The sequence below is a fragment of the Papio anubis genome, chromosome 16, assembly GCF_008728515.1.
Source record: "Papio anubis isolate 15944 chromosome 16, Panubis1.0, whole genome shotgun sequence".
NCBI lineage: Eukaryota > Metazoa > Chordata > Mammalia > Primates > Cercopithecidae > Papio > Papio anubis.
In genome coordinates this window covers 44,618,586-44,644,554 of record NC_044991.1, presented here as the reverse complement: position 1 = coordinate 44,644,554, position 25,969 = coordinate 44,618,586, and the positions used below count along the sequence as shown (strand labels likewise).

Genomic DNA, 25,969 nt, shown 5'->3' with positions numbered 1-25,969 from the left:
CTTACTAACTTTAATTGTGTATATATATATACACACAATAGGTTTAATACATAAGTTTATAATATATATATAGTCGCAACTTTTGATTCTTTTTTTTCTTCTTTTCTAAGTCTAGAAATTCTTACTATCGCTTAAAACACAGGTTTTTAAAATTGTTTCTTTGGCTTGACTTTTAATTTTTTTTCCTTTGCTTCATCTAGAGTTTCGTTGGGGCTATCAGGAGGTAAAGATCTGAATCAAGTTCTCTATCCAATGATTTGTTCATTTGTCCAAATATTCAAGCAGCCTATTTTGATCTAAGTTATCATATAAACTCTATTCTGTTCTACCAATTTGTCCCATTTTTACTTAAACCTGTCAATCCCCATAGCATCATAGAATGTTTAGATATTGTAACTTGTACGATCAGTTTTTATACTTGATCTTAGCCAAAAGGCTGAGAAGTGACAGGGTAAGTTTTTATATTAACATGATTTCTCAAAACTTTATTAGCTACTCTTAATTTGTTTATTCTTTTAGATGATTATTGGTATCCTTTTTCTTAATTTTGACTTGAACTGGGATTTTGATCAAAATTACACTAGAACTGTAGACACAACATCTTTAAATATTTAAACAGTAATACAGGTTGAGCATCCCAAATCCCAAATCCAAAATTCCAAACTTTTTGACTGTCAACATGAGGTTCAAAGGAAATGCTCACTGGAGCATTTCAGATTTCGGAACTGGGACGCTCAACCAGTAAGTATATATAATGCAATTTTATTTCAAAATCTGAAGTTCAAAACACTTCTGATCCCAAGCATTTTGGATAAGGAAGACTCAATCTCTAACAACGATTGAGGGCAGGACTGTTTCAGGCACTGCACTAAATACTTAGCGTGAGCTCCTTTATACGTAATCCTTACAGCCACCAATACTATTGTTATATATCCACTTGGATATATTGGAAAGATGTAAACATATTTGAGAAATTAATTAAATGTCCAGGATCACATAGCACTTACGAGAATCAATATTTGAACCCCGGTCTCTCATAATGCAAAGTCTGGATTCTTAATCATTAGGTTGGCTTGAAACAAGGTGTCTCCAAATCTATCTAAGTTTTTCAAATTTATCAAGTGTTACAGTTTACTTCACATAGGTCATTTGTGTTTATTAAGGTAATTCCCAAGTACTTTATATGGTTTTGTTTCTAGTATAGATTTTTTTTTTCCTTAATTGGCCAGTGTTAGCAATAAGGAATGCAATTTATTTTTAAAAACAGTTCTTATACCCTGTCCCTTTACTAAGCTTTTATTTCTTTGGGTTTTTAATGTGTAAACAAGCATATAACCTATCAATAATAATAATTTCACCTCTTCCTTTCTAACAGTTACACCTGTTACATAAGTTTCACACTCAATTGTATTAGACAACTTCCACATTATTTTCCTAAAAATGAAAACCATGGCAAAAAAAAAAAAAATCAGATTTAACTTAAAATGCCTAGAAACATTTACTTCCAAATGAAATGAATTCTCACCTTGATGGAAAATATAACACCTCCTTTAGGTTTAAATGAATTGAACAGAGCCAGCAAATCTTTTGCCTTTAATCTATCCCAGTCCATGTTACAAACTGCTAATCGACGTGTAATCTGAGAAATGAGAATTAAATAGTACATAATCCATATCATTATCAATACTTGAAAGATAAAGATTCTAAAAATGTAATAAATTCTGTCCCCTATGCTCTGAAATTAACAGTACAGTAGTTATCTAAGTGTAATTCAGTATATAAAAGAGAACTTCAAATGAGCTAACCAACAGTAAAACCGTAACAGACAAGCACTTTCTCTTACCTGCTTCTTGTTAAATCAGAACATGATCATGAGCTGATTTTTTAAGTACCAAGCTTGTTAAGCTATTTTGCCATGCATGCATGAGTAAGGAAGTTGAGTATGTTACCCTGCAACATTTCTATTAGGTGTCGTACAAACAGAAATATAAACTACTAGCCAAAACAAGTATTAAAAATTTCATGCAACTTTTAATTATTTATGTAGAGCTTCTTCCTTATCTGCTTGGACATCTTCTAGTTCACATAATTATATTCCATATCAAATTTTAATCAGAATCATCAAGAATACTATTACCAATAAGCTTTTCCCACTTAATGACACCAATTCTAACCACCCATAAAAGCTCCCTGTACTGTGTTTTTCACAAATAATCTTGTTTATTCAAAAGGTTACCTCATCAGCACGAGGAGCATCTTTATCTAATTCTCTCCAAGCATGCTCAAAACCAGATTCTTCTGGAAACAAATCTGCCATATCATCTTCATCTTCAGAACTAGTTTCTATATTTCCTTTACCCCTTGCTAGATCAGGGCCACTGTCACTTTCATCATCATCCTCACTATCCTCATCTTCATCCTCTTCTTCATCTTCATCCTCTTCATCTTCACTTCCACCATCATCATCACCTGAAGCTCTACCAACACCTGTAATTTCACTTTCAGATTCTTCATCACTTCCACTAACACTTTCTGAATCTTCCTCCAGAGCATCTTTGTCAAACATTTCAACATCTGTCAAGTTTTCATAACCATCACTGTCTCTTGTCATTATAGGTGGAACCACTGCAAAATATTAAAGGGGAAAGACATTAAGAAAAGATATACACTGAATTAAACTGAATCCAAATTATTTTGATATCAAATCCAATAAAAATATGATTTCTATGAAACACAGTAAACGCAAATATAAATTCAGTAAATGCTTAGTCAATTTTTATGATAGAAATCCTAATCATAACTTCCATGAAACAGAGTAAAGGAAAATACAAATTCAGTAGACACTTAACCAAGTTATTTAACAGAAATCCTAACACATGCTCACATCATGCAAGTAGATCCAGACATTCATCCAATACTTAACAGTGTGCCTCCTATGTGCTAAGTGCTCAATATACGATAGTTGGCAAAAGAGAAACAAACAGTGCTCTCAGTGAAACTTCTAGCTGAGTGAAAAGAATACATGAATAGATGTCAAAATCAATACACAGAAAAAGTTAAAATCACAACTAAGATATTCAAGAAAGAATGTTTTCTAAGGGGATATAACAGGGTCCCTAAGTGAGTGATAACTGAGCTGTTACTTGAAGGATGAAGAGGATTAAACAGTCAAAAGTTAGACTAATAGATGGAAATTTGTTTAAAACAGCAAGGAAGGTACCTGTAAAAATCTGCCAATAGGAAAAAGCCAACAATCATATCCAGATCACAGATAGCACAGAATCAAGTAACAAATGGAAATGAAGAGTTAAGTAGAGGCCAAGCTATCTAAAAACCATATAGAGAGCTTGGAGTTTTTCCTAAAAGCACTGGGAAGACACTGCTGTTTTCAAAAAACAGGATGTCATCTTCTTTTGGATACTGTCATCCTCAGACTTGCATATTGAGGAGATCACCTTGACTGGGGAAAGTGAAGAACAGATGTGAATATAGCAAAGGTAGTACAGTACACAAGGCAAGAAACGAAGGTAGCACTAAGTTGGGTGGCAGTATATATGCAGAGAAGTACATGGATCTCAGAGTCAGTTAGGAAGTGAAACCAATAATAATTACCGACTGGAGATTTGATATGGGGAACGAGAATTTTGGAAGTGTCAAAGATGAGTCATAGCTTCTTAGCTTTCAGAGCCAGCTAGCTAAGAAAATGGATAGATGAAAAGGGAATACTGGATTTGAACTAGTTTGTTTGGTGGAGGGAAATCATGAGCTCAGTTTTGAATATGTTGAATATGAAGTGCCACTCAGTCATCTAAAAGAAAGGATCAATAATAAGAGTATCCAGCTTAGAGAAGTCTGGGTTGGAGATCAGTGACTCATTCATATGTAGTTGACAACAGAAGCTGTGATGTGGATGAGATCACCTATAAAGTCAGAGAAATAATATTTACAACTTTTCTGCCAGGTCTTGAACTTTGTAATCAACTGTAATGATTAGCAATACACCAGGATTAAAAGACTGTTTTGGCTTAAGTTGGAAATTTTAGTCCTCACAACTCGGAAAGGGCTCATTTCCTACTTCTAAAGCAATCACAAACTTCTGTCTACTGAGTGTGTAGATATATCTTCTACGTTTTATTCATCTTTAAATTGGAGCTTATGTTTCTGCTTACAAGCTCTAAGTTTGTAGAATTAAGAATGAAATTGGAACTAAGTTTCTCTTGGTCCTATAATCTTACAATAACCATTCATTGAGCAAGTATTTATTATCTACTACATACAAAGAATTGAGCTAGGATAAGGGAAAAGAGAGAAGATTTGTAACATGATCTTATGCTCTTGATGGATTCATAAATAAAAGGTAACAGTTTACTGATTTATAAACCTATCTTCTCAATCACCATACAGTGAGAAACATCTAAATTTGCCTGCAAAGAAGTATTTATAAAAAGGCTTCACAAGGCCGGGCGCGGTGGCTCAAGCCTGTAATCCCAGCACTTTGGGAGGCCGAGATGGGCGGATCACGAGGTCAGGAGATCGAGACCATCCTGGCTAACACGGTGAAACCCCGTCTCTACTAAGAAATACAAAAATTAGCCGGGCGAGGTGGCGGGCGCCTGTAGTCCCAGCTACTCGGGAGGCTGAGGCCGGAGAATGGCGTGAACCCGGGAGGCGGAGCTTGCAGTGAGCTGAGATCCGGCCACTGCACTCCAGCCTGGGCGACAGCGCGAGACTCCGTCTCAAAAAAAAAAAAAAAAAAAAAAAAGGCTTCACAAAGATACAATTTGACCTGAGACTAACTGAATGAAAAGGTATTCTGTTAGAAGGAAAAGCAGGAAATGGGCTTTTATGTTACCACCACAAGGAAGCAGGGGTTAATAAAAAAATAACTAGCCAATAGAAGTGAAAAACGCCAAAATGAAGGCATTGTCACAGGTTGTGTATGAGATCAGAAAAACACAACACTGAAAGTTACAAGGTAAGCAGAATTCACTTTTAAGCAACAAGCTTAGAAATAACATTTTACAGACCCAGTCTATCTAGTATTGCAATATTTCTCAATTGTCAATCATTATATCATTTTCATGATTGTTAAATATCATTTATATATTTTTTTAATAGAATTTTCTAAAAATTAGCTTTGTTCTAAACAATATTCCTGAAGTCACAGAAGTGTTGGGGTAATTACATTGTTTTCTAAGATATTGACATAGTACATAACTATTAATATTTTAAAAGTTTGAGTATCATCAAAAATCTTCTCACTTATGACAATGGTATACATACCACGCTTTGGGTTGTATAATAATAAAGTGTTGCGTAAGAGACTTAAAGAGGTCTTCTATTTTAATGTTTTTAACAATATCAACTACATTCAGAATATCTGTTCATTCAATAAGTATCTGCAGCTGAGTGCAGTGGCTCATGCCTGTAATCCCATCACATTAGGAGGCCAAAATGGGAGGATCTTGAGCCCAGAAGTTTGAAACAAGCCTGGGCGACATGGCAAAACTCTGCCTGTATAAAAATACAAAAATTAGCTGGGCACGGTGGGGTGCACCTGTGGTCCCAGTGACTCGGAAGGCTGAGGTGGGAGACTCACCCGAGCCCAGGAAGTTGAGGCTGCAGTGAGCTGTGATTGTATCACTGCACTCCAGCCTGGGCAGTAGAGTGAGACCCTGTCTCCAAAAAACAAAAAAACAAAAAATAAAACCCAAAAAGTATCTGCTTAGAGCCCACAATGTACACAGCCTTGTGCAAGACAATGTGGGGTTACACAAATATAAACAACTGTCTCTACTCCTAGACGGTATTACTCTAGTAGTGACAGTAAATATTACTACTTATCCAGCAACTTCAAAAAAAAAAAAAACCATTTACCATTTTCCTCCAATTATAAACATAATAAATGATCATTAGAAACCAAAAACAATTAGGAAAATATGGTTAATAAATTAAACAAAGGTGACTACTAATTTTTCATTCAAAGATAACTGGTGATTTTAGTATATAACCATATCTCTAAATTTGCTTTCTCTGATTTAAATACTAATTTTTTTTAAGTAACTGGTCATATCATTTGTTATTTTGTAACCTATTTTTAAAACTTCATAGATCATAGATGTTTGCATATAACATTTAATCAATCTCTTAATGATCTGTTACCATTTTATTTTTATTTTCATTTTTTGAGATAGTGTCTTGCTCTGTTGCCCAGGCTGGAGTGCAGTGGTGCAATATTGGCTCACTGCAAGCTCCACCTCCTGGGTTCAAGTGATTCTCGTGCCTCAGCCTCCCAGGTAGCTGGGATTACAGCTGTGCACCACCATGCCCAGCTAATTTTTGTATTTTTACAAAATTTTTGTAAAAATTTTGCCATGTTGGCCAGGCTGGTCTCAAAACTCCTGACCTCAAGCAATCCACCCACCTCGCACTCCCAAAGTGCTGGGATTATAGATGTGAGCCACCGTGCCCAGCCAGTTATCATTTTATTTCAAAAATAATGCTGCAATGCACATTCTTTGCACACACCCAATTATTTATGTAAAACATATTCAGGAGTGCAAGTGCTGGGCATGAACATTTTATAATGACAAATATCACACTGCCAAGTCCTCACATCACCTTTACTTTATAGCACTTAAACAGTCCCTTGCACACAGTAATTGCTGTAATGATAACTGATGAATGGATAATGAACAGAAAATTATATACGGAGCTGCGTAATCCTTATTTATGAGTAATGCCTTTCCTAAACTGTGGAACCAACAAAATTACTGCAAACAACATAGTGGGGTAGAAGGAATCAGAAGACTTGAGTTGCAGTTCCAGGTCTCCATGTCCTTACATAAGTCACTTTAACCTTGTTCGCTGATACAGTCTCATTGCTCAAGGTAACTGAGAAAATTAAATGAGAAAAGATATGTAAAAAGAGTCTGTAAAATCAATCTAAAAGATTATACAGCTATGTTATATTAATTCAGTGCCCCAAATGAAGTGGATCCTAGACTAACTTACCTCACTAACTCAACACCAAATCAACTTTGCTGCTGGTCCCATTCCAATCCTATTCTTCAGTTTCAGTAACCGGATTCCTATCCCTTCTTCCCACACCTCATGAGGTCTGCTGCTCACTTATGTAAAACGGCGTACCACCACTGACTCCCTAGTCCCTGCTATTCAGAATTCCCTCCACTGCCTGATACTTTCTACCTTCCCAGTGTGATATCTGCCTATCGAGACCTCTAGGCCTATCAAAACCTCTTGATCTATCGAGACCCCTCCTTAGATCCTGTAATGACAGGTCTGGCTCATTTGAACATCATCAACTATCAGCAACATCAACACTCAAAATTGCTTGCTGCTGAAGGTGACATAAAATTTTAATAAGTTTAGTAAACACGTAACACAAAACAGAGCCAGCTGTCTCTCACCTAGTTCCAAACAATCATTTCTAGCTGCTACTCATTTTGGCCCTTCAATCAAATGGGACTACTGATCTCTTCTGAACATGCCCAATCACATCTTTGCTCAAAAAGTTCTTTCCATGTAGAACACTGTGGTCCTCAAACTTAAATTTTTCCACACCCCAAAGTAGTGTGTTCCCTGTGAATTTTTCTGATTACCACATCTTGAGTGACTTCTTCCTCCAGATTTCCAAGGCTTTCTGCTAAACATCTTTTATGGCACTTACTACTATTGCACTTTGTATTATGGTTCTGACTTTCTTCTACTTTAGACCTAAATTGTCCAATATGGTAGCCAGTAGTCACATGTGGTAACTGAGCTCTTGAAACGCGTTTTGTCTAACTTGACATTAATGTGAAAATAGTATGATATTAGTTTGAAATGAGTAGAAAATAGAAAGTAAAATACACATTGACTTTTATATTGATTACATATTGAAACAATTTTGATATATTGGGTTACATAAAATATATTATTTAAAAGAATTTTACCTGTTTCATCTTACTTTTTAATGTGGTTACTAGAAAATCCAAAATTATATATTTCTGCTGGACAATGTTGCTTTAGACAGGGGCCACTGCACAAAGTTAAGCATGCACAAGGGCATTTATTAAAGGACAAGAAGGGCTAAAATCAAGGCCATCCTACACTCACCAAGCCATGCACTCCAGAGGGGGCTGTGTCTGCTCAGGGGCAAAAAAATCTGCTGCTTCAAAGGTGCCATCTCTTCACCAAAGTGTGACTCCTGGGAGCTCAGTGTGTCCAGAGAGCATATCTTTTTCTAATTTGCATAAAGATATCATATAAGCTAGCGACAGCCCTGAGATGGGTGACAATGCCTTACTCATATTCTGTCTGCCACACACTAGTTAATGAGCAGTTGAACAAATTAATGAATGAGTACTCAACTCTACTTACCCTCTTATTTTATTTTTGAGATGGAGTCCTACTTACACTATTTATTTTATTTTACTTTTGAGACAGAGTTTCACTCTGTTAGCCAGTCTGGAGTGCAGTGGTACTATCTCAGCTTACCGCAACCTCCACCTCCTAGGTTCAAGTGATTCTCCTGCCTCGGTCTCCCGAACATCTGGGACTACAGGTGTGTGCCACCATGTCTGGCTATTTTTTGTGTTTTGGGTAGAGATGGGGTTTCACCATGTTGGCCAGACTGGTCTTGAACTCCTGATCTCAAGTGATCTGCCCTCCTTGGCCTCCTAAAGTGCTGGGATTACAGGCATGAGCCACCGTGCCCGGCCTACTTACCCTCTTTAAACACATCTCTTCTTATCATGTAATGACATACAACATCTGTTTAGAGAATATAGTTCTCACTAGGGCTCACTACTAACCAAAATCACTGTTTAACTTCAAGATTCAAATTCTCATGTCTGTCTTCTAGCGCCACATCAAAAATTAATAATCACTGCATATTTCTTTTATAGCTTTGTATTTCCAGATAAGCATTTGACCATTCCATAATACTATGAAAATACTTATTAATGTGTTTACATTTTTGAAAGATCAGTATAAAAATAAATAATGCAACACCCAAGAATCTCTAAGTTTTTCCAATCTACCTGATTGCATTTCTCCTCTTGTCTTAGAACGCTTGGTCCTGGAAGATTTCACAATTTCAGAGGTGCCCGAGTCTAATGTCCTTCGTTTTTCTTTGAGAGAAGAGTCTGTAGTACGTTGAACAATGTTTTTTTTCTCTTTCGCACTTTTTTGTGTAAATTCTTTGCTATCCTTCTTCGGACTTATGTTTGAATCTATCTTAAATTTACATGAGGTTTTCATTTTTTTAATTCCTTCAGAATTATCTAAATCAGTTTTATTTTTGGAACCCTTTTGATTAGCTTTCTTGGTTTCTTTCTTTTTCTCCTCAACTAGATTTTTTGAATCTATTTCTTTTTTAGTCTGGGTTTTTTTCTTCTTTATTTTCTTTTGATTTGATGCTTTGCTGTCTTCATCAGAGAGATCGGAATCAGAATCTGAAAGGTCATAAAAACGTTTCAAATCCTCTGTAGTGCTATGGTTAATGGGGCGTCCTCTTTTATCCACGGCATAGTTCAACTTGAACTTCTTGTCATGAAACATGGCTCGAAATCTCTTGTCAATTTTGACTTTTCGATCCTTTTCTGGCATTTCCCAAAATCTCGGGTCCTTTGCGACCCGTCTAAACCGCTGGTCATTCATTATTTCTTGTTTGGATGACATTTTAAATTTTTAATCTTGACCAAATGCTTGAAGAAACCAAATACTAAAAAATAAAACAAATGTTTTAACGGTAATAATGGTTAGTACCATAATTAAATGTTTTAAAACACATAAATTCACAATATATTCTCAGTTTAATGTATGTAAAATAAAGGTAACAAGTCTAATTTCATCTCTCCAACTTATTCTGGGTCACATGCAAGAAAGCAGAAACATACCAAAATATCGTCTTTCCATTACAGATCATTTAGAGAAATAAACTTAAGGCAGACAAAGCAGAATCCCAGGGCTTTATGGAGTGGAACAAATATATGTCCATTGTTCTCACTTAGAATTTCTATCTGTATACCTGTATGTGTTACTAATTGAAAGCAAATGTAATTAAGATTCCCTAGACTGGGCGAGGTGGCTCACCAGCACTTTGGGAGGCCACGGTGGGTGGATCAGTTGAGCCCAGGAGTTCAGGACCAGCCTGGGTGACATGGTAAAACCCCACAAGAAACAGAAAAATGAGCCCAGCATGGTGGGCGCCTGTAGTCCCAGCTACTCTGGAGGCTGAGGCAAGAGGATCACTTCCACCCGGGAGGTCTTGACTACAGTGAGCCTAAGGGCACTACAGCACACCAGCTGCGGCAACAGAGCAAGACCCTGTCTACCAAAAAAAAAAAGTAAGATTCCCTAGCCTCAGTTGGCCTCATTTGTTTCTTCACATTCTGGTCTCATTCTGCTACTCCTTATCTCCTGCTACTGCCAACAGCCTTTAGTTCTATAAGGCTAGCATCCTAACTAAACAGACCAAAATCAACTCAGGTTTAGCTCACAAAGTTACCTCTTTAAATCCAATCATCCTTCAAAAGTAATAAAAAGTTTAAAAATAAATAAAACGGTAAACTTGAATCTCCACGTAAAGTCTCACTCCAGTTAATAAATATCACTTATTTCTATAATATCTTATCCTACAAGTGATGAAGGCCCAAATGAGTTGATCCCCCCAAAACACACTAGAACATATATATGTATGTATAAATTAATATTGCAATATTGCTCCCTTGTGAATAGTCCCTAATTGTTTAGCATCTCTGCATGGGAATTTTGCAAAGAGCCAAAAGTCGTTATTGACAGCAAAAAAAAAAAAAAATTTAAAGGCCAGCATTCCTTATTCAAAAATCAAGTCCTTTTAATTACACTAACCAGGAAAAACTGAAGCTATCGCTGGTTCATCTTTCGATTTATTACAGCACTTAACTCTCCGAGCAATCTTACGAGGTAGGTACCACCCCAACAAGGAGAAGTAACGTATGTATTGTAAATGTTTACAACGAAAGCACTCGTTGTCAGATAATTCGAGAGAGGGGAAGGCGACCAGACCTCACTTCCGACATGCGCCCACATCCCCGCAGCCCACCCTCCCCTTCTGCCCGCTCTCTAATGCGAACACAAGGCTGGCCCCTGAACGAGGGTCTCCTTCCCACCTTCCGTACCGCAAGGGGACAGCTAACAGACTGATTTGAGAAGCGACCCTGAAAAAGAGGCCGAAAAGGCTCAGGAGGAGGGGCAAAACCCCTCGCAGATCCGAAGGAGATCCTGTTAGAGACTAGTTCTTCCCCTGCGCCACACCTACGCCCCCTCAAGCTCTTCAACTCGAGCTCATCCCCACTTACCGTCGGGAGTCCTTCCCGAGCCTCACATGGGGGCTCACACCCACAATCCTCCGCGTGGCGCTCTGCCGTAACGGCAAGCGAAGTAGGCCAAACTACTTGCACGCTCTCTCTGTGCTCTTCGGAGTAGGCACAAAAGCCGCTCTGGCGCATGCGCACGACAAAAAGTGCCGGCAATTGGTGTAGCAGCTGGAGATGCTGCGGCCGGCAGGGCTGTGGCCCTTATGTCGGCGACCTTGGGCGGCAAGGGTCTCAGCGGAGAACCCTGGCCGTAGGGAAATCACCTCTGGTGTCTCTCCCCGCGGGAGCACCTCGCTCAGAGCGCTAAATATCTTCGACCGGGATTTGAAAAGGAAACAGAAGAACTGGGCGGCCCGGCAGCCGGAGCCTACGAAGTTTGACTACCTGAAGGAGGAGGTGAGCCGGCTGGGCGGTGGGGCGGACAACGCGGAGGCTTGTTTTCCTCTCCGCGAGCTCCGGCTAGGCCCCGACCTCACCCCACCTCGCCGTCTGACCTTGACTAGCAGCCCTGCCTCTCTCGGCCTGTACTGTAATCTCGCAAGGCCTAGCTTCGGATATTTGTAACGTGCTTTCATTCATTTCGGCAACGTCCCTGAGGCCGATAGAGGCCTCCAGTGAAGCTCCAGAGAGGGAGAGTGGGAGAGGAGGTCAGGAGGGTCCAAATCATCAGGGCCTTGAAGGATAGGGACTTGGTGTTTTCTTCTGTATCTGCGCTGTCCAGCCAGTGTGGTAACTGCCGGCCACACATGTGGCTGTTGAACACTTGAAAGTTGACTAGTCCAATTGAGATGTTGTAAGTGTAAAATACACACGAGTATAGTGACTTAGCATGAAAAAAGGATGTAAAATAGCTCATTAATAGCTTTTATATTGATTACATGTTGGCAGTGGTATTTCTGATATATTGGGTTCCATGAAATATATTAAATATAAATTTAAAATTAAATTTCAATTAAAATTTGAAATTAAATTTCTCTCGTTTTTACTTATGTGGCTTCTGGAAAATTTGAAATTACATATGTGGCTCTCATTTTTTGTTAGCACTGCTCTAGGGGAATGTGAAGTTCTTTTTAATCAGTGATCTGATTTATGTTTTAGGAAGATCAAATTAAGATCTCTAATTTGTCTTGGCCCGTTTGAGAAACCTCTTTCTCCCTGCCCAGATGGGCCAAAGACTGAGGGTTTCTACTTTGAGGACACGCATTCCCAAGTTCAGTCCTCAGTAAATTTTTATTCAGGAGTGGAACAAAATTGGAGTCAAGTATAATTACTGAACGCCTAGCTTGAGCAGAGCTCTGTGCAAGCACACGTCTGATCAGATGATTGACAGGATGTCTGTTTCTCAGGAAGTCTTAGGCTGATAATGTCTAGTATAGACGTAGGAAGTTTACTACCAATAAATTTTCTGGATCCTATTTGTAAGGCAGGGTGCACGGACTACACTGCTGATGTCATGTACTTGGAAGATGTGCGCTCGTAGCCCTTTCTCCTCCAAAAAAAGTACCTGGATTCCAACTTGATTGAGGCCTTGCCAATTTGTGGGACTAGAACAAATAAAGTATATGAAGAGTTCTTTTTATAATAAACATAGGGTGTTCATATTAAGAATGATATACAGGCTGGGTGCGGTGGCTCAAGCCTGTAATCCCAGCACTTTGGGAGGCCGAGACGGGCAGATCACGAGGTCAGGAGATCGAGACCATCTTGGCTAACCCGGTGAAACCCCCGTCTCTACTAAAAAAATACAAAAAACTAGCCGGGCGAGGTGGCGGGCGCCTGTAGTCCCAGGTACTCGGGAGGCTGAGGCAGGAGAATGGCGGGAACCCAGGAGGCGGAGCTTGCAGTGAGCTGAGATCCGGCCACTGCGCTCCAGCCTGGGCAACAGAACGAGACTCCGTCTCAAAAAAAAAAAAAAAAAGAATGATGTACAAAGTGGACTCCTGGGGAAAAACATCTATACTCCCTTCTCCCTTGCCCTTCTCTCAAAAAGCAAGTACATCTGTGTTTGGAACTTTTAAGTCCTAGTAGCAACTCTGGGGTCTTTATGAGGAAGTGAGTGGAATGTGGGGAATACTAGACTCCCACTTCTATATTGCTGCCAGATGAAGCTAGGCCAGCAAAAGGTGGTGTTTATCTTATGACTGTTAACTTGGGATGGGATTGCGGCAGGGGAGGTGCACTTTCCTCAGATTTGGCTTTTTGTAACTTGCGAGTGTCACTCAGAAAAGTTGTTCATTTATGAGTTCCACAAAATTTGTTAGTCATCAGATAATACGGCTTTTCTTAAGTGACCACTTACGTACTCATATACAATAAACCCCAACTAATTTTTCACTTTATGTACCTCATGCTAATATCCGTGGACAATAATGTGCCCGTTGTATTCCTTTTGCTTTTCATCCTTGTGATCTTATGTCACATGGAATGTAAGACCACATATATATATATGTGTGTGCTGTGTATTTTTAAAAATATTTGTCTTGATTTCATAAAATTGACTTCTGGAGTAATTTGCCTCAATTTTGTTTCCTGGTGATTTGAAAAGAAAGTTCCTGTGGTGACACTGAAAAGGAGAAAAAGGGAAGTACTTATTTTAAAACACAGGTAACCCGTGGATTGTTGAATACTGGAGAAAGAGTGTTACTTCCTTGTTAACCTACGCCTCTTGTCATCCTTCAGGTTGGAAGTCGGATCGCAGACCGTGTATATGACATACCCAGGTAAGTGGTGGTGATCATAATACAATACCGTCAGCTTTTGAGTGGAAATTCAGGAGGTTAAATGCTGAGAAGTTGATATCTGAAATGGCAGAACTTGGAAGAATTTACTCAGACTGGTGATTTAAATCACTCTGTAAGTCTCCTTTTTCTTGTCTGGAGAGCAAATGTTTTCTTCATTGTTGCCTGAAGAAAGAAAAGAATGTGTGGAAGTACAACTTGTATCTATCTCCAAGCCTGAATCCACTTCATTTGGCCAAAAGTGAGTAATAGAAAGATTGCTCCAAAAATGGAAGATTTACTTACTAGTTCCAAAGCCTCTCTACCTAACTGTGCCATATTGCCTGTGTTCATCATCAAGTTATAGGGCATTAGGTAAATAAGGTTATCTACCACCAGGGATTCTCCAGCCGTGTACTATAATTTTGACAAAGCTTTTTAAAAACAAATTGCAAAGGGCTCTTTTTGTTCCAGTTTTTCAGGAAGAATGTTCTTAGTAGATAAGTTTTCTCGTTATAGGTTTGTTTGTTTGTTTTTTTAACCTATGGCCTACAATTAGATGTCTGTACCAATGTAGCATAACATAGTATATTTAGAGAAGACAGCATGGCATGGAGGATAATAGTTCCAGCCCAGGATTCAGACTCACTGAATTGTTGACTGCTGCTTATTAGTTGAGGTACTTGGTTTGGCTTACTTACCTTGAGACACTTAGCACAGTACTTTGAACCTGGTACGTTTTCAGTAAAAGTTTATTATACAAGTTCTTTTTAGTTTAACATTAATACTTAATGGTATTTCACATTATGATTTCTGAGTGTTCTACTGCTTCAACAAGTCTGAGAAATAGGGATAATTATTGATGAGTATGTCAGTTATTTTCAGGTTGATTTACATTAGCTTGTTTGCATTCTTTATCTGGATGTATTATTGAGTTAAAATATCCTCATTAGATCTGTTCTTCGAGTCCACATCATGGAGACAGCTAGTGGAAAGCTGGCTCATCACGAGGTCCTGTGAATAGCTAGCAGACAGACTTGCCTTGTATTGTAGGCTCTGGTATATACAGCTTGTAAGGTGAGGCCAAAAAGACAGATGATGTAACCTTCTGGAAGTTGTGTTTACTGAAATGATTTTACTTAAGAAAAAATAATTCTTAATGTATAGATTGTATTATGGACAGAGCATAACCTTTGTGTCTTTTTTTTTTTTTTTTTTTTTAGAGCTTTCCCCCTTGCTTTGGATCTTGGTTGTGGAAGAGGTTACATTGCACAATATTTGAATAAGGTATATGTATTCAATGACTTAATTTACTTTGAAAAGTAACTGGCTAATTTTAAAGAAAGACTTTCCTAGGAATCAGTTTAGCTTGCAACATATTTAGATTTTAATTATATCAGAATTGTTAATTTGTTGTTTTTTTTTTAAGTGATAGAAACAATGGTGGTTTTCTCCCCTCTTTAGTATTTTTTTCTTAAAGGGTTTTTCTCTGAATCCATTGTATATTGTGTTTCTACTGATAATTTATTTGAATCTGTATAAGATATTTCTCTTTGTTCCCACTTTGTTCACATTTTTTATAATTACCATAAAAATCAGATTGGCATCCATACAGAAAATGTGACTAACTTTTAGCTAGAAAAATATTAATTTTATCAGTTGACTAGAAATCTTTCTGTATGATTAAATATAAGTAGCTTTATTAATGCTTATAACATTTTATTTTGCACTTTAAAATTCAGACCATAAAGATATTAATTTATTCTTTTGGCTCCTATGTATACGATATTGTGCTAGACACAAAGATGAAAGTGGAATTTTTTTTTTTCTGAGATGGAGTCTCTGTTGCCCAGGTTGGAGTGCAGTGGCACGATCTCGGCTCACTGCAACCTCTGCCTCCCGGGTTCAAATGATTCTCCTGCCACAGCCTCCTGAGTAGCTGGGATTACAGGGGTGCACCACCACGCCTGGCTAATTTTTGTAGTTTTGGTAGAGATGGGGTTTCACCATGTTAGCAAGGCTGGTCTTGAGCTCCTGACCTCAGGTGATCTGCCTGCCTTGGCCTCCCAAAGTGCTGGGATGACAGGCATGAGCTGCTGTGCCTGGCCATAAAGTAAAATTTCTACATAAAACCTGCTTAGATAAAAACATACACTTGGGCCAGGGTGAGGAAGTGGGTGGTGAGGCTCCTAAAACACTATTATTGGTAATAGTAAATGCCATAGAAATGGTGCAGTCATTAAAGTGCAACAGGAATTAAGGGAAAAGAAAAATCATTAGGGGTTCATGTGGTCAAGGCTTCTTAGAGGACACAGAATCTGACCTGGGATTTGAAAGAATTTGAGTTGGTGGCTCCTAGCATTGGAAATCAGGGCATGGCAGGAGGAAAGGCACAGAGGTAGAATGCTGTAGGGTGTGATATAGTGATGTTTAAGGAAGATTAATTTGGGGATGGCATTTGAGAAAGAGGAAGAGAAAGGATAGAGAAACCCATTAGAAGGCTGTGTTAAAGGCATTGCAGGCATGAGAAATAAAGGCCTGCCACCCATGGAGAGCCAACACATACAAATGATGAGATGTATGAGAGAGACCTAGAAGCATCAACAGAACTTGATGAGTGATCAGATATGGTAGGCAGAGCAAATCTATTCTTTTAGTTACTCAGGCCAAAAAACATTTTTATTGATTCCTCTTATATCCTTCTCTCCCACATCTAATCTATCAGCAGCTTTTATTTACATTTCAAAATATAACCAAACTCTACCTCTTCTTGCCACCTTTACCATCACCATGTTGTCCAGTTACCATCACCTCTTGCCTAGATTATTGCAGTAGCCTCCTATTGGTCTCCATGCTTCTACCTTTGTCCCTGACAGTCTGTTATCATGGCAAAGTAATTCTCTTAAAACACAAATCATTGTCAGTCCTCTGCTCGGAACTGTTAGTTTCTCATTTAATTTAGTAGTAATCCAGAGTCCTAATCCATAAGACCCTTAGAATTCTGGTTTTTTATCATGTCTCTGATCCCATCTTCCTTTCACTCCCAACTTTTCAGCAACTCTGGCCTCCTTGCAGTCTTTCAAACAGGCCAGGGCTTTGCTCTATGCTCTTCCCCAAGGTAACTAGGTGTCTTACTTCCTCGAAGCCTGTCAGATCTTTACTCAGCTGACCTCATCGAAGATTCCTCCTCTGACTACTTTAGAAAATAGTGCCCCTGCTGTCTGCTGACTAATTACTTTATTTGTTTCCATAGCACTTACAAGCTCCTGATGTATGTTTATTTGGTGTCCTCTCTTACTGGATTTGCTTATTTTTTATCACTACTAAATCCTAGTACCTAAATCACAATGAAGATTTATTAAATGACTATTGCAAAATAACTTTAAAGTTACGCTTTTTGTGACTGGAAAATTCAAGGGATGTGATGTGGCAAGGAGCACGGGATCATTCCTGTTTTAGATATGTCGAGTTTGCGATGGCAGTGGAATATGTTAATATAAATAGCTGGCAGGTAGTTGGAAATGTGGAACTGGAACTGGGGTATTGAGGTTAAGACCATTGACTTGAAGTCAGATAGGGCTTCAAAATTCAACTCTGCCACTGTCTGTGTATAGTCGGACCTGGGCCAATCAATTGCTCTAGACCTCAGTTTTTATAAAATATGATCAATAATACCCATCTCAAAAGGTTGGTAAGAGGATTAAGTGAGGCAATGTAAACCTGTCAAAGGGGAGGCTATGGTTCTTAATTGGAAGTCCCTTTCAGAAGTGACAGCTGAAACCGTAGAAATAGGTAACTCTCTAGGGCAAGAATATAGAAAAGAACCTTCTGCAATTGTACTTAGGGTTGGCAGAAAGAGGAAGAGCCAATAAAGATGCCAGGAATAGTAAGCTGGAAAGTGTCTTAGTAAGGTATCTTTTGATTGTTGAAAGCAAAAATGCACTGAGGCCAGTTTAAACGCAGAAATATTTGTTGCAGAGAGGCTCCTGTGTAACTCAGGGATCCAGAAACAGAGCCAGGCCTCACAAGAGGTGGGAATTTTGAAACACCAGAACAACGTTCTTCCTGTTCACATGCACTCTGGTATTACATGAATGCTGTCTGGTTGCCTTCATTCTTTTTACTCCCTGTGGTCTATCCGTAGTAGTGTTCATCAGTGTGTGTGGCCCCATATGAATATGCTACACCCAATGGTGAGCTGAAGCTAGCTTAGGCCAACCTGTGAGAGCCAATTGTTAGCATCTCTTCCCAATTTCTGTTCTGTGACATCATATTGATAGCTTGACATCAGCCCTGGTGGGAATATTTATACCATGGAAGTTGGCAAATGATACAAAGCAGTCCCCAACCAAGAGGCAGCGCACCACTGCGCACACCCCGAAGTCTGCATGTTCTTCCAACTCCAGGGACCTCTGCTATTATCTCGAAGTCTCCTAGTTCAAATTTTCAAGTGAGAGACAGGGATAGATAATACTGTTGATCTAATTCTTCACCCCTCACGGGAGTGTGCTGGAGCTGGCTCATGAGAGCCATTGAGCACATCTCTTCCCAGCTCCATATTTAGCAACATCATGTTGGTAGCATGAAATCTTTCCAAGTTTCAGGCAGGGAAGTCGGTGTGGGTAAAGTAAAAAACGATTGGCTTCTCTAATAGAAGAGGGCAGCCAGAGTAGAAGGTTCTGAAGAAGCTTTTAGGAGGCTGTTGACAATGCTGTGCTTCAAAGAGGTCAGGTGAAGCAGGACTGAGAACAGTGAGCGCAGACTGCAGATAGTATTAGGAGAGCTGTAAAAGCAAAGAGATACCCAGAATGGGGAGAAAGAATCTAGGAAGGAGTTGTGGATTATAAACCAAACAACCAGAAGGCGCATAGAGGGAGGAGTTTTTTCGTAATTGGAGAGCTTGTGCCTGTTGTAAGGTGAAGGAAGGAGACACAGAAGACAGAGACTAAAGAGTGATAGAGATGGAGGTGGAGGGAGCAGGATCCTGGAGAAAAGAGGGTTGAGGGGAAAGAGTGTTTTTCTGGTGCAGAAATAGCATAGTCTCCTTTTGGAAAGGAGAGAGGGTAGGTGAAACACGGAAAATGGAAGCACTTAAGCCTCACCCCTACGCCTCTGTATCTGTTAAGTCTTTCTTTACTCTGTAAACTCTGAATGAACAACTAAAAGGTGGGAAACCCTTTGCAGGTCCTTTGTGGCACAAGAGCGGGGAAACTAGTTCTTAACATGTTATGCCATGGAAAACTTAACATGGAAGTCCTCACCCAGTGTAGTAAACTCAGGATGTTGAATACGCATACTCATGTTCTCTATTTTATTACATATAGTTAAATGTAACAAAGGATACGTGTTATTAAAAGTATTTGTGTACCATACTGGTTTTATGCAGAAAAATACCCTTATAAAGCTGAAAATTAAAATATAATTAATACTTCTACCTTTAGAAATGTCAGCAGTTGTTTGTGACTGGATTTGTTTGTTTCAGCTTTAGTTATTCCATTGCAGGAAACTATTGGAAAGTTATTCCAAGTCGACATTGCAGAAAATGCTTTGGTAGGTAGTTTTTTAATACTATTGGTTTCTAATCTCGTGATTTTTCATATTTGATTTCTTTATTTTTATTTCCTTCAAACTATCTTTTCTGACACATGAAAAGGAACTAATACAGGAAATATCAAGGACAAAGGAAAAATCACCCCTAGTCCTACCATTCGGAGGCAACCATTGGTGACACTTGGTCTCCACATTTGCAGATATATAACTGTCCCCGCCCCCACAACACACAATTGTGTATGAACATTACTATGCTAATATTCCATGTTATTTACAGCACATCATTTTTTTGTCAGTGAATTCATATATATGTGTGTCATATATCATTTTTTTAAATGGCTACATGGTATTCTAATATATGAATACTCCATAGTTTGTTTAGCTAAACTTCCTATTGAAGGGCAGTTACATTTCTAGTTTCTCAATAACCAGCACTGCAGTGAAAATCCTTGTGTGAAGCCATATTGTATGTTTGATTTATTTTTTCCCTGGGTGTAAATTCCTGATAGCAGAATTCATGGATTCATTGTAATGTTCATTTAAAAATTTTTTGACATGCATCTTCAGACTGCCGTTAGAAAGACTGAAAAATGACAAAGTTACTTTTTACTAGTTTGCTTTGGCAACACTGGGCCAGCCTTTTTGTCTTCATCAGTCTAACAGCTGCTGATGTCTTTTGACTATTGGTATTTCTTGTGAATTTTGTAAATAATTTTGTGACATGCCTGCACCTTGTCCTTCATCTACTTTAGCTGTCATGTGTTCTAGGTAATTTGTAAGAGCTTGGTTTTTAGGGATATTAATCCTTCATTATATATGTTGTAAATGTTTTCCTCAGTTATTTACATTGTTTATCGATTTGTATTAATAGAAAGTTTTAATTAGTTTATCATCAAATATATCAATCTTTTCCTTTACAGTTTCTGGTTTTTGAGTTATGTTTACCTAGGCTTTTTCATCTAAGGGTAAAATGTCCGGTCCACCCATATTTTCTTCTAGGACTTTGGTTGTTTCACTAAAACTTTCAGCCTTCTTTTTTTTTTTCCCCCTGAGATAGTCTTGCACTGTTGCCCAGGCTGGAGTGCAGTGGTGCAATCTCAGCTCAGTGCAACCTCTGCCTCCTGGGTTCAAGTGATTCTCCTGCCTCAGCCTCCCAACTAGCTGAGATTACAGGTGCGTGCCACCACGTCCAGCTAATTTTTGTATTTTTAGTAGAGACGGAGTGTCACCATTTTGGCCAGGCTGGTCTCGAATTCCTGACTTTCAGTGACCTGCCTGCCTTGGCCTCCCAAAGTGCTGGGATTATAGGTGTGAGCCACCACACCCAGCCAAACTTTCAGCTTTCTGAGATTTGTTTTGGTGTGAGGTGGGTATCCTGTTTATGTTGTTTCAACTAATTAGCCATTTTTTCTGGCTGATGTTAAGTCATTTAAGAAATGCTTTTTGGGTGCCTTCTCTGTGCTATCTTTGGGAAAGGGGGTAGAAACTGCCGAGTAAATATAACATTGACTTCAATTTAACAAACAGTGATTGTGTTAGTAATTGAGATTCTACATAAATGTGTTTTTAATCTTTTATTTTCTTACCATTAGAAAAATTCCTTAGAAACAGAAATTCCTACTGTCAGCATTTTAGCTGATGAAGAATTCCTTCCCTTCAGAGAAAATACATTTGACCTGGTGGTTAGCAGTTTAAGGTTGGTAATCCACTTTTTAAAAACTGTATGTTATAAATAGATCATTCATGCCATAAAGTTTTGCTATGAGGCAAGGTGCGGTGACTCACACCTGTAATCCTAGCACTTTGGGAGGCCAAGGAGGGCGAATCACTTGAGGTCAGGAGTTTGAAACCAACCTCGCCAACATGTTGAAACCCCGTCTCTACTAAAAATACAAAAAAGGTGGCCGGGCGTGGTGGCATGTGCCTGTAATGCCAACTACTTGGGAGGCTGAGGCAGGAGAATTGCTTGACCCTGGGAGGCGGAGGTGAGCCAAGGTTGTGCCACCTCACTCCAGCCTGGGTGACTGAGCGAGATTCTGTCTCAAAAAAGAAAAAAAAAAGTTTTACTATGACAAGGTAAAGCAAATAGATAATGCAATACATTCTTAATAGCTTTTTAAAAAACTACAAACCAGTTATCTTGGTTTATAAACTATGAGATTTCTCTAGTAAGGAAATATTCTCTGCTCTCTGGTAGAGATAATATGATACAGTGCTTCAACTTTTTTTTTTTTCTTTCAACTTTCCACAACTTCCTAAAGTTCATCTGTGATAAGTTTTTCTCCCCAATGCATCTTAATATTTTGGAATTGGTCTTGTTGGGAGCAGGAGTTTGAAAGAACATACTGGCTCCTGTGTTCAAATGTTAGCGCAATTCCAAAATAATAAGTTGCGTTGGGAAGAAAACCTTTCTATCACAGATGAGTTGAGCAAGTTGTGGAAAGTTGGGGGGAAAAAAAAAGAAATTGAGGCTCTATATTATATTATCTCCACCAGAGAGCATAGAATATACTCTTTCAAACTCCTGCTCTCAGCAATCATAAACTCATTCTGGCAAATGTAGGACAGCTAGTTTTCCTTTAGCCTTAATTCTTCTGGCCGGGTACAGTGGCTTACGCCAGTAATCCCAACACTTTGGGAGCCTGCAGTAGGAGGATTGCTTGAAGCCAGGAGTTCACTGTAGCCTGGGCAGCAGTGAAACGCCACCTCTACAAAAAATTTAAAAACTGGGCAAGGTGGCACACGCCTGTAGTCCCAGCTACTTGGGAGGCTAAGCAGGAAGATCGCTTGAGCCTGGGAAGTTGAGGCTGCAGTGAGCCATGATCATGCCACTGCACTCCAGCCTGGGTGACAGAGCAAGACCCTGTCTCAAAATAATAGTAATAATAATAATAATAATTCTGCACCAGAATGTAGTTCTCAAGAACTTTATGTTTTCTGTCTTCCTCCACATATGTTACACAAACATGTATTGCCAGTGTGTATCAAATAGGTTATAGGATACAAGGCGTTGAGCCAGATGTTTTGGGTGAATGCAAAAATGAATTAGACAGGGATCCTGTCCTGAAATAACTCAGAGTCTAACAGAGAAAAAATATCTTTGTGGTATCTTATTTCTTCTGTCTTCTTATAGTCAAATAGGTTTTCTTTCAGAAGTTCAACAGGCTCTCCATGTCCAGTTCAACTCTTTTTTTTTTTTTTTTTTTTTTTTTTGAGACGAAGTCTTGCTCCGTCGCCCGGGCTGGAGTGCAGTGGCCGGATCTCAGCTCACTGCAAGCTCCGCCTCCCGGGTTTACGCCATTCTCCTGCCTCAGCCTCCCCCAGTTCAACTCTTTTGATAACTGTTTTTAGGGTGACCAATCATCAAGGTCTGCCCAGGACTTTGCCACTTTTGGCCTGAAAGTCTTATGTTCTGGGAAAGCCGGTCACCCTTGATGTTTTCTTTAGTGAGTGTGTAATTCCTTCCCTGGTTTTTTAGATGTGCTGAACAAAGTTAGAAAACTCACATTCTGTTATGAAATGAAAAATATGCAGAACCTTGGTCTATAAAGAACCCTAGGCAGGGAGTCAGAACCTGAGTTTTTGCGTTAGCTCATCTGCTTGCTATTTGCAGGTGACTAATTCTGTTGCTTTCTGTTTTCCCATAAGTATGACAGAGTATGTAATATGAGCCCCTTAGTTTTTAAAGTCAAAAAGCTTTAGGAAAGATAAATATGAGCTTAACACAGTATGGTTTGAAATGGGCATTCAATTCTGTCCTGAAACTCAGCATAGGGGAGGCGGTTCTACCAGGAAAGTGTGACCGTACTTTGAGGAGACTGAGAATATGACTTTTGCTGTCACACATGACTACACTGTAGGTGAGAGTAGAGTCAAAAGAAAATTCAAGAGCCGGGCATGGTGGCTCACGCCTGTAATCCCAGCACTTTGGGAGGCCCAGGCAGGCGGATCACTTGAGGCCAGGGGTTCAAGACCAACCTGGGTAACATGGTAAAACCCCGTCTTTACTAAAATACAAAAATTAGCTGGGCATCATGGTTGCATGCCTGTAATTCCAGCTTCTCAAGAGGCTGAGGCATGAGAGTTGCTTGAACCTGGGAGGTGGAGGTTGCAGTGAGCCAAGATTGTGCCACTGCACTTCAGCCTGGGCAGCAGCAAGACTCCGTCTCAAAAAAAAAAAAGAAAAGAAAATGCAAGAGATTAAGTTTCAGTGTTTATAGCTCTGGTTTTGTTTGTTTTTATCACCTTAAAAGATGTATGTACCACACACCTACTAGAATGGCCCAAATCCAGGACTCTGACAACACTAAATGCCAGCAAGGATGTAGAGTTCATTATTGGTGGGAATGTAAAATGGTACAGGCACTTTGCAAGACAGTTTGGTTGTTTCCTACAAAACTAAACATATTCTTACCATACAATCCAGCGATTGCATGCTCCTTGGTGTTTACCCAAAGGAGATAAAAACTTATGTCCCTGCAAAAACCTGCACACAAATGTTTATAGTAGCTTTATTCATAATTGCCAAAACTTGGAAGCAGCCAAGATGTTCTTCAGTGGATAAATGGATAAACTTTGTTATATCCAAACAACAGAATATTATTCAGCACTAAAAAGAAACTGTCAGGCCGTTAAAATATGTGGAGGAAACTTAAATGCGTATTACTGAATGACAGAAGCTAGCCTGGAAAGGCTACATGGTGTATAATTCCAACTATGACAATATGGTATAAGCAAACTCTGGAGACAGTGAAAAAAATTGGTGATTGCCAGGGGTTGTGTTGGGGAAGGATGAATAGGTGGAGCACAGAGGATTTTTAGGGCAGTAAAGCTACTCTATGATACTTTATAATGTTGGATATATGACATTATACATTTGTCCAAACCCTTAGAATATACAACACCAAGAGTGAACCTTAATGGAAACTACGGACTTGGGGGGATAATCACATGTCAGTATAGGTTCATCAGTTGTAACAAATGCACACTCTGGAGATGTTGATAATAGGGGAGGCTGTGCATGTGTGGGAATAGAAGTATGTAAAAAAATCTCTGGGTTTTCCTCTTAATTTTGCTGTAAACCTAAAACGCTCCAAAAAATAATTAAAAAATAAAGTCTTAAAAATTGATTTTTTAAAAAATGGTATATTATTGGAAAACTCACAGAATCAAACTTTTGATGAGTTATACTATTTGCCTTGAAAAAATTTAGGTCTGCAGATAATTTTATTTTCTGAGAAAGTCTGACTTAGAAGAATATTATATTTCTGTAGCTTAATTGATTTAACTGATGAGCTTCTTTGAGCATTTTTACTAGTTTTTGCAAATAAGGTCTCAGAATAGCACTGTTTAGATAAAATGCCATAGTAGGAATGACTTTTACATAATTCAGTGATGAATAATTAGAAAATAATCATATCAGATTCTTTCAGTTAAGCAAAGTGATATATTGACATGGGGAATTTTCTGATGTGACACAAAGAAGGTTTCCCCTAGGAATATTTGTAATTTTAAAACTTGTATGAAAACAATCAGTGGATTTTGATATGCAGTTTTAAACTTCAAAATTAACACCTTTTTATGGGTTATCATTAACCTGGTGATAATTTTATTAATTGTGCCAATTAAGCTAAAACAAATCTGTATTCTCATATTTTAGTTTGCACTGGGTGAATGACCTTCCTAGAGCACTTGAGCAGGTAAGAAAACTTACGTTCATTCAACTATCTTTTTTTTTTTTTTTTTTTTTTTTTTTTTGAGACGGAGTCTCGCTCTGCCGCCCAGGCTGGAGTGCAGTGGCCGGATCTCAGCTCACTGCAAGCTCCGCCTCCCGGGTTCACGCCATTCTCCTGCCTCAGCCTCCCGAGTAGCTGGGACTACAGGCGCCCGCCACCTCGCCCGGCTAGTTTTCTGTATTTTTTAGTAGAGACGGGGTTTCACCATGTTGGCCAGGATGGTCTCGATCTCCTGACCTCGTGATCCACCCGTCTCGGCCTCCCAAAGTGCTGGGATTACAGGCTTGAGCCACCGCGCCCGGCCCATTCAACTATCTTGTGTTATTTTCTTTATTGTTAGAAACCTACAGATGTTTCCATTTTCACAAACTATTTACTTGTAGGTCTGACAGTTGGGAAAGGAATCAGTGAAATCACCTGGTGCCATTTGGCGTATTAGTAGTACATTGGGCAACTCTCCTTTCCCTGAGAATTTAAGAAATCTAATTGTAGAGATAAGTTTTAAATATGAACAGGCTAGAAACTGTGCAAAATAATATTGATATCATAAGACATTCTCTGTGGATTCCTTCTTGTTTCTTATAGTTTAATTGCCTATAAACTT

The 25,969-nt window shown here is 38.9% G+C and overlaps 2 protein-coding genes across 8 annotated transcripts in view; one reads left to right on the top strand and one right to left on the bottom strand.

The window, feature by feature from the left end:
- ESF1 (ESF1 nucleolar pre-rRNA processing protein homolog) overlaps window positions 1-11,460 on the bottom strand; it is a 69,816-nt gene extending 58,356 nt beyond the window's left edge. The window contains exons 1-4 of the mRNA XM_021921247.2: window positions 11,346-11,460; window positions 9,045-9,727; window positions 2,237-2,625; window positions 1,526-1,639 (exon numbers count right to left, since the gene is read on the bottom strand). Of these exons, the coding sequence (XP_021776939.2) occupies window positions 1,526-1,639; window positions 2,237-2,625; window positions 9,045-9,684 (1,143 nt within the window). The 5' untranslated portion in view covers window positions 9,685-9,727; window positions 11,346-11,460. The remainder of the gene's footprint in view (window positions 1-1,525; window positions 1,640-2,236; window positions 2,626-9,044; window positions 9,728-11,345) is intronic.
- The window catches only part of NDUFAF5 (NADH:ubiquinone oxidoreductase complex assembly factor 5), a 36,222-nt gene continuing 21,675 nt past the window's right edge, over window positions 11,423-25,969 (top strand). For 6 of the 7 annotated variants that reach the window (XR_652511.2, XR_002515232.2, XR_652512.2 and 3 more), the window contains exons 1-6: window positions 11,423-11,759; window positions 14,043-14,083; window positions 15,304-15,367; window positions 19,583-19,630; window positions 21,223-21,326; window positions 25,290-25,329. Coding sequence is in view for 3 of the 7 variants with exons in the window: in XM_003905083.3 (XP_003905132.1) it covers window positions 11,538-11,759; window positions 14,043-14,083; window positions 15,304-15,367; window positions 19,583-19,630; window positions 21,223-21,326; window positions 25,290-25,329 (519 nt within the window). In the remaining 4 variants the exon portion in view is untranslated. Of the gene's footprint in view, window positions 11,760-14,042; window positions 14,084-15,303; window positions 15,368-19,562; window positions 19,631-21,222; window positions 21,327-25,289; window positions 25,330-25,969 lie in introns of those variants that run through there. The other variant, XM_021921250.1, reaches the window with a different exon arrangement.